The sequence below is a fragment of the Protobothrops mucrosquamatus genome, unplaced genomic scaffold, assembly GCF_001527695.2.
Source record: "Protobothrops mucrosquamatus isolate PMUCROS unplaced genomic scaffold, P.Mucros_1.0 scaffold1515, whole genome shotgun sequence".
In the NCBI taxonomy this organism is placed as follows: domain Eukaryota; kingdom Metazoa; phylum Chordata; class Lepidosauria; order Squamata; family Viperidae; genus Protobothrops; species Protobothrops mucrosquamatus.
The window spans coordinates 190537-199580 of record NW_015387687.1 but is presented as its reverse complement, the minus strand read 5'-3'; the positions used below and the strand labels follow the sequence as shown (position 1 = coordinate 199580).

At 37.1% G+C, this 9044-nt stretch overlaps 1 protein-coding gene across 1 annotated transcript in view; it reads left to right on the top strand.

Moving 5' to 3' along the window:
- The first annotated feature begins 1807 nt into the window (after positions 1 to 1807).
- Positions 1808 to 9044, top strand: part of CPED1 (cadherin like and PC-esterase domain containing 1) — a 105981-nt gene continuing 98744 nt past the window's right edge. The window contains exons 1-2 of the mRNA XM_029285327.1: positions 1808 to 1825; positions 2310 to 2766. Coding sequence (XP_029141160.1) covers positions 2515 to 2766 — 252 coding nt within the window. The 5' untranslated portion in view covers positions 1808 to 1825; positions 2310 to 2514. The remainder of the gene's footprint in view (positions 1826 to 2309; positions 2767 to 9044) is intronic.

Sequence of the window (9044 nt, the reverse complement as noted above, 5' to 3'; positions counted from 1 at the left end):
TTAAAATGAAATATTTAAATTGTCTGATTAAAATATAATTAAAAACCCCTCTAAAAACCCCTCTTAAAAATTATCCTAGGCCAGTCCCGCTTGTTGGAACAGCCATGTCTTGAGGGCGCGGCGGAAGGAAGGGAGATCAGGGATCACCCTGATCTCTGGGGGCAGCTCATTCCAGAGGGTGGGAGCTCCCACAGAGAAGTTATCTATGTATTTCTTAATATGCAGAACCTTCCAGAGCCACCGGAAATAAGGGTGTAGGGCAACTCACTGTGGCCAACTTGCCACGGGACAACTGGCTGTGGTACAATTCAATGCTGCAATGCTGCATTAATAGCTTCATTCAGATACTTTTATCATTGGTGACCATGTTTTTGTTGTTGAAATTATTGTAACTCATATATTTCTAATTATTTTTTTATTATTATTGGGCATGGTTCTGTCAAAATTAATTTAACTTTTGTATTTGTTGAATTGTCCTACAATGAGTTTTCCCGCAGCGACTTGGCCACAGTGAGTTCTGTGGAAAGGTTGGTTGTGGCGAGTTGTCCCATTCCAGGAAACAATACCATAGGCAATGAGTATGGGAATGGGAATGGCCTTTAGTTATTCTACCTTTTAAATGTAAATAACAGCAGTTAAATGGAGATGAAAAGTAGGACACAATGTCATCCTCTATTCTACATGGGGGGAGGAGACCATTCAGCAGATGTGGAGAAGAACAGTCCATATTGTCTTAGTTAAGAAGAATGCCACTAGAATGGGGAGCTTGGGGATACCACCTATGAGAACACATAACCTTACCTTGTCCTGTCTGTTCCCCATGACTCACTTTTCTTTTTGACTAGCCAATCAACTTTTAGCTAGGTTCCAAGAAAGAAAAAACATTTTTCACCAGTAATATTAAAAAGAGAAGAAAAATAATGATCTGGGACAGAAGTGGCAGAAGGAACTTTACTCTAAGGGACAAGTTACGAGGACTTCAAAGACATTACCTATATACATCCGAACAAACGAATATGGTATCAAACATCAGTCGATACTCCCGCTCAAACTACATCACTAATTTCTGTTGTCCGATCTTTGGTCCTCTAACACTTAAGATCAGAACGGAATCCGTGTTTCGGTCAACCCACTGGAACCAGGTTAGGCTCTCTCTCAGCCCTATGAAGAAAGCAAGGACAAAACCACTTCTAAAAACTATTGCCAAGAAAACTGCAGGGACTACCAGAGGAAGTTGTCAGGACTCAAGCCTAACTCAAAGTTATATTTCTGGCGTTTCCACCCTCTTCTTAAAGTCAGCAATTGTTCTACTAACATTTAGCTGCACAGAATTACAGTAAGTGGTGCTATAAACCCAAGTATGCCTCAGTCACATAATTAAACTTTCTCATACCCCTTCTTCTGTATGTTTTACAAATAAAGTGGAACATCCAGAAGAGGTTTTGCAAGCCCAGAGCCACTTGGTTTCTTAATTTACCATTTGCCATAGCACTTGCATTCTTCTGTATCACTTTACTGTAACCTATGTGCAGTTCTGAAGTTCTTACAATGCTGTAAAACAACACGTGGGAGGCAAAAGTAAACTGTTTCTATGATCCAGTACAGTCCCCAGCCTGAGAGACTTTTCAGAGCTTGGTAAACTTAACCCCACCCCTCCAGGCAGTCCTGATTTTTATTTATATGTCTGTGGTCCAACGGAGTTCAGATGGAGTGCTGTGTGCGTGTGTGGAGATGAGCTGAAGTCATGAGCCTGGGCTGTTGGAGTGGTTTTAATCAGCAACCCGTTAGAGGAGAATGGAAAACGTCTGACAGGGTGAAGAACTAAGTAAGTAAACATGACTTTGAACTCCAAAAGACAATGGAGGAAAAAAAGGAGAGAAAAGAAATCCGATTGAGCAAAAACTAGGCTTTTGCTCTGTTAAAAACTGTGTGGGGAGGGAATGCTGTGTACGTTTTCTGGCAGGAAAAAGGCAATTTAAAAGATGAAGGAAATGATTTTTTTTAAAGAACCCATCAGGAGAGGAATTGGAAGGGGGAGGGAGGAGAAGAAGAGTCCTGCTAGAAAAGCCTTCGTATTTTTCAGCTTTATGTGCAAACCCCTTGCTATTTTTAGCAAATATATCTTTTTTTGAACATAATTGCTCAGTCGGTCCTTTCCTAGGTATTGTGCAATGGAGTTTTGCTCTAAACCGTCACATTTCTTCCGTGTGTAATGCTTGGAAACTTAATGTGCATTCATTTCCAGTCCACATTGTTTATATGTTACTTCTTTTGGTCTCTCTCACCACCAGTCCCATTGTTTTTTCCAGGTCGGACACTGCTTGCCTTTCTCTGTTGGGGGCCTCTCATTTCTTGCCTGCTGATGTCATGGAAGAACTCAAGTCCAGAAGTGATGGAGAGAGAACTTGAGTACAAAAAGCATACCTTTCTGCCTTTCTTTCATACTGGTAGAAAGCAGCCAGACTGATCGCCCCTATAATGTGGAAATGGGACAAATCAGAAATCTGAGGTGCCATGGCTTGCCGGCAGATTGTGCCTGGTCGGAGATGGTGTCGTTTTCGCCCATTCCTGATGGTGCTGGTTCTGGCTGCCTATCTCTTCTACCAGACCCTGATGCCTTTAAGATCCAAGAGACCAACAATTCCTACAAGTGGCAATGGATTACTGCCCAGCAAAGCAGCTGAGGTGCAGCGTCAAACACACCAAATCCTTGCAAGGCGAGTCAGTTGCTTCCTTCCTTCTAACAAACAACAAGGGCAGAAGGAGGTAAGAGAGATCTACAAGTTTCAAATAAATGCTGTTGATAAGCCAGTTAAAATTAACTTTTATTTCCTAGGTCACATATGTCAGTGAAATGGAAATACTGAAGTGCTTTGATTGAATTCCTTGCTCTGGTTCACAGCCTACACAAAATGTAGGTGTAGGGTCAGGAAGGTGACCTAAAGTGAATCCCTGGAACAAAGCATCAATATTCTATTATAATGGAATAATGAAATGCAACATAGAAAAAGATGAGAAATAGGAAGGAAGATGGAATATAATGTTGTAACCATGTTTGTGGAGATTAGATTGGTGCTCATGTTGTTCTAAATTGCATAACAAAGGATCAAAGGTGATATGATTAAAGACCAGGGAAAAAATTGAATTCATCTACTAGCTTATTTTAATTCTAAGATTCAGTAAAGAAGATGATGATAGAAAGACAGTAAGAATAAAAAGGATGAATTCACAGATAGATTTGAAAGGAGCAATAGCATTCATCAAACAGAGTGTGTGCAATATTATTCTGTGTTCTACACCAGAAAGAAATAATACTCATCATCTTTGTCAATAACTTCTGGTATTTCTAGACTTTTTTAAAGCTTGGCCAACTCACGAGAGCTACTGAAATGGAATTTCTAGGGAAAATATTTTCTTTTCAGCCAACAAACAGGTAACTCATATTAATATCCAACATGCATTAATTCAGCAGTAGATTCATAAATGTGTTTAGGATTATCTTTAGAGCCTTGAGGTGGTCAAAACCTCACTGTACAATTTGTAACAGTCTATGCTTGGATTTAGGTGGGTAACATTACTGACTTGATGTATACAGCATTCCCCGACTTTGTGCACTCCAAGTACTGGAACACAATTCATAGGATTTTCAACCAGGGAATCCCAGCCCAACTGCTGAAAGACCTTGGGAAAAAAAACATTTGGGCTAAGAAACTGAAAACAAGTGCTCTGCGTTGCTTTCCACTCACTTCTGTCATAATATTTATTTTCAGTAATGTACAGGAACCTAAATACACGCCAAATGAAAATGACGTGTGTGTGTGTATGTGTGTGTGCCACAATGTTTTGTTTTCAAGTGGCCCTCCAACCCAGAAAAACTCAAAGTAAAACTATTTGGAGGCTAGAGGGGATGGTGAGGGCAATGTGCATTTTGGGAAAGCAGAGTTTGATAAAAGATCAGCCCCACTGTGACAACCATTGCACAGGTTTGTATAAATAGCTGGGGTCTGCAATGGCAGCCATTTTTCAGAGTACCCATCATAGCTCCCATAATTCCAGATATACCCCCAACACCCAAAAACTGGGCATTATTCAGACTCTAATGTAGATATCTAAAGACTTTTAAAGCTATACATGCCTTATAGTAAATCATGCTAAGGAAAAGAGAGAAAAATAGGATACAGATTAGGCACTTGTGTTTTAACTCTGCTTTATTCTGGCTGCCTTACAACCAATAGAATGATTTTACATCATTCTGTTTGTTTATATATCTTTGGCACCAGAAATGATGAAACATTTGCACTGAAATATGTATTTGTTAGTTTTTCATAAAGCGTACTTACAGTTGTACAAGCTCTTTTGGTTGTGACATCAGCTTTGCACAATTGCATCAGTGTTAAATCTCTGGAAGATGAAGTTATAAAACGCACAGACAGCCTTTTAAATTAAATGTCCTCTGAGCAAGATTGTTCTTATTATAAACAATCCTGTGTTGCTGTACAAGTAAAATAGCTCCTACCATTCCTAAATATCTATCTGCTTCCTTCCTTTGCAATACAATCTTATCTTCTTATAGGATATAATTCAGGTTACCTTTTATTAGTTTGTTTATTATTAGAAACTTGCTTAGGAATGATTTTCATCATAAAAAAGTGTTTCAAGGTAGGAAACATTTTTAAAAATTATAAAAGTTTGTAATATTTAATCTATGTCAAATAAAGTCTCCAAGGATTTTGTTAGAATTCAAATGTTTACTTTTGCATCTACCTTTCTATGATTAAAATCATATTCAGCTGTTTTTCTTACCCCTGTTTATGTGTTTTAAAAATACAAGGGAATGTAAATGTCAGAAGTTTCCCATAACTTAAAAAAAGCTCTTATGAGAAACTGGAATGAGTCTGGTTTCCTAGTTTATTCATATGATTTTCTGGGCTAGTTGTGGCAGCATCATTAGAGTAAGAGTGATAGATAGGACTAGAATAAAGATTTAGATCCTATTTGGAAAGACTCCAAGATCAACAACAAAGTTAATGCAACAAAGGAAATGCTGAGATCTGTTCCACTAACTGCACTCTTTCAAGGCACCATGTTATCTGCTTGCCTATAACATTACAAAGGCATTTATATTCCTTTTTCTCTGTTGGCTAGCTGACTGACTGGGAGGCAGATGGCAATATAGGTGCTATGTTAAACAGCAAACCTTTGTGTGTGTGTTTTAAGGGCTAAGGTTATTAAAACAGGAGACTCCAGATGTTCCTTTGCCCAAGTACCTAACAAATACATAAGAGTTGCTGCTTCTGATGAACTTTGACAGTACAAATATGGGAAGAAAAAGCAGATTTGAAAATATATCTCAATAGCTCAATTTCTTTTAAAAAGTGCTTTACAGAAATGCTCAAATTATAGCATAAGAGCCCCAATATCACAATAATATCAGTCATATCAACAATATCAGCTGTTGGAAATTTTGCAGAACAGATTATAGTGCTGTATGGATAGAGAGATAATTGTAGGTTTCAGAAGGAACCAAGGTCATAAAATATTAGAGAAGAATTAAGGAGATGCATTGAAACAAATATTCATAAACTGTTCTGTAAATGAAAAGAATAGATGCCTTCCTTAAGTCCTCGGAAAGGAGACAGTATTAAGAAGAGACTCAGGCAGTGGTGGGATTCAGCCAGTTCACACCACTTTGGCAGAACCGGTAGCTAATTTTTTGTTGCCCAGGCCCAGAATGGACTCCCGGAAGCGGCATCCACACACAGAACCGGTTGTTCACATATTTGAATCCCACCACTGGGCTCAGGCTTATTCCTTCCTGACTCCCTGAGATATAAGGGATATGGGAGGAAAAGTATAATCAGGCTTAAAACATTCTGTTATCATAACCTGTCATAACATAGTATAGTTTCCTAGATAGTATTGATAACTGAAGAAAAAGACTTTGAAATTTCTCAAAATGATAGATATACCAAAGCATCCAACTTTTCTGACAAGAAAATTCTACAACAACCAAGAAGCAACACTGAGAATAGAATTTGCTAAATGGTTTACTCATAGAAAAACAGTCACACAAGGCTACATTCTATCATCATATTTGTTCTGCCTCTAAATTGAGTACATTATAAGGGCTGCATGACTAGAAAATTTAAAGTGGATCAAAATCAGAAATGTCCATGACTTGAGATATACAAATGACACTATCTTGACTGCAGGATGGAAGAAGATCTAAAAATGTTCACTCTAAAAGTAAAACAGAAGAATGAAAATTTGGGCTCTCTTTGAACATCAAGAAAATAGAGATTATGGCTATTAGAAAAGTAGAAGAATTTAAGTTTAATTTAACACTTCTAGCTATAGAAGTGTTTGATAATTACAATTTTTTTAGGCACCAGAATGTGCAAAACACATTCAGCAGAATAATGGGCAAAAGGAATTAAAGGACTATAATGTTTGAATCATGATAAAAATCACAATGGTCCACTCAGTGGTCTTCCCTGTTATGATGTATGGATGTGAGAGATGAAATCTGAAGAAAAAGGAGAGGAAAAATACTTTGAATTATGGCATTTCTGACAACAAAGAGGGCCAATGGTTAAGTATTACAGGGAAATAAAACCTAAATGTTTAGTGGAAGCAAGTATCCCAAAACAATAACTATTTTGGCCACATCATGAGGGCTAAAGCATTTATGGAAAAAATGGTAATGCTGAGCAAGGTGGACAGAAAAAGAAGAAAGAACTGACTGCGCATGAAGTGGATATTGGAATAGTAGACACTACAGATGCACCAAAAGGGCTTGGGCATGTGGCAGATGACAATAGCATTTGAACAGTTTTTATCCCAGAAGACACCAGGATTAGAGTTAGGGTTAGGGTTAGAGTTAGGGTTAGGGTTAGGGTTAGAGAGAGAGAGAGGTATTTGTATAAAGACATGCACACATACACATACATACACATTATTTTCAGAACTCCCAGAGCAAACAAACTACTAATAAAATCCCTCAGTTTAAAAATGCACGTATAAGCACAAAGTCCAATTATAAAATTTAACTGATAAAATATTAGGTTAGCTTTAATATATAAAACTGATCTTTAATAAAAGCACTTTAGTAGCCAAAATGTGACATTTATCTTTTAATCAGAAATTAAATCAAATCCAATTAAACAAGCTTAAATTACCAATTTAAACACAAAGTAAAATTTTTACAACTTTTATTTATTTACTGGCCTCCCCATGCCAATTTGTATAATTTTATCCAATTTCTAGAATATAATAAGGAATTTTGGTCTATTCTAGTGCTCTCACTGATGATATTTTTTTTTTTTCTAAATAAAGTACCAGAGCATATTCCCTTGTATGCTCCAAAACCATTGGATTCTTTGGCATTCTCTGTAACATTACACCATTGGGCATGCTCATGTATACATATCTCATATGAAAAAAGTCAACATTCTTAGAGAGGTCCTTCATACATTAGGACTATGGTTCTGGATGTCTATAACCTCAGCCTGATCACTGTAATTGACTTCCCTTTGATGGAAATTCAGTAGACATCCAAGAAGGAACAAACTGGAGCTTGTCATCTTTGCAAAGTATGTGCAGTTGTCTAGTTTAAAGACGAAGAGTCAACAAGATCTTTATGGTGAAACATACTGCCATATTGTCATACATTCAGATACAAGAAAGATTTCCAATCTCAGGATGATTAAACCATAATTAACTCCAATTCATATTTATAATTATCCTTATCCTTATCACACTTTCCTATAAGTGGATAGAAGGAGATGTGAAGAATTTAATCTGGGGATAGCAAACAAAAGGAAAATTTGGAGCTAGTTAAATAGCCCATTTTGGTTATGAATTATGGCTTACTGTAGAAGAAATGGTGAATTATTTTGTTGTGATGCAAGGAAACTACAGTGAAGTGATTTCCATTGCAATTTTACCTGTATTTTTCTTCTGGAAGAAACTTTGATTCTAAAAATATATTTTAGGAAAGGATCCTGCATTTTATACTTGATTTATAATCCCATGTCTGAGAATTTTGGCAGCTTTAGTCTACTTGCACCTGGAGGCAATCAGAGAGTGGAAAGCTGATCTAAATAAAACAACTGGCAATATCGTGAACTGCAGGCTGCATAAGGAGCTTTGAGTTTTAGAGATGTTCTTCCTCTGAATCAAACTACAGCAGTTCCAACTGTGAATTGCTCAGCCTGCTTTAATGTGGCAGCATGCCTTTAATAAAAGTATATCTTCTGATTTTTGTGGCCTGCTCTATATTTAGGCAGCAAACAATGTGAAACACAGGAACATTCCAGTCATTTCAGTCCAAAGCCCACTCCTTTCCAAACAAAAATACTACAGACAGAAAAAGCTAACATGTTTTAAATAGCTTCCAGAAAACAGCAACAACTGAAAGGAAATTCACTTATTTCTAGAAATACAGGAAGCATAAAAATGTTAAATCGGATAAACTACATCCACAAGACACACGTTGGGAAACTATGCAGGGCTTGTGATAATGCAAAGAAGTATGTTTTAGAAATATTCGTATCATTTCCTCCCTGCTCAGATGAACTACCGCCTATTTCCCCAAACTAAATACTGTAACTAGTTGACTTTATTTGCCTGGATGTGTTTTTTCTTACCGGTTTGGTTCCCTTTCTACTCTTTTTTATACCCCAAGCAATTTTATGTCACATATAGATACAAATTAATTATCCATTGATAGTTATGTATCTGACATTCCACTTTCTTATTCCAGGTTTCTTTACATAGATTAGACTGATAACTGCATATTTCTTCAACATTAATATATGAAGGCAACAGGCTAATTTAGGGCACAGGGAGGCCATATAACGCACAGGTTTCCCTTTTAACATCCGACTCCCAGCATTTGCTGAAAAAACAACTTCTTTGTTTTGCTTAAGGACAAGAGTGACCCTGCAAACTTCTATCAGAGTCTTGACACAGTTGGATAGGGTAATTCACAATTTAGTTTGTTTTCCAAAAATTCTCTTGACCACTCCTAAAGCTTCTAAACT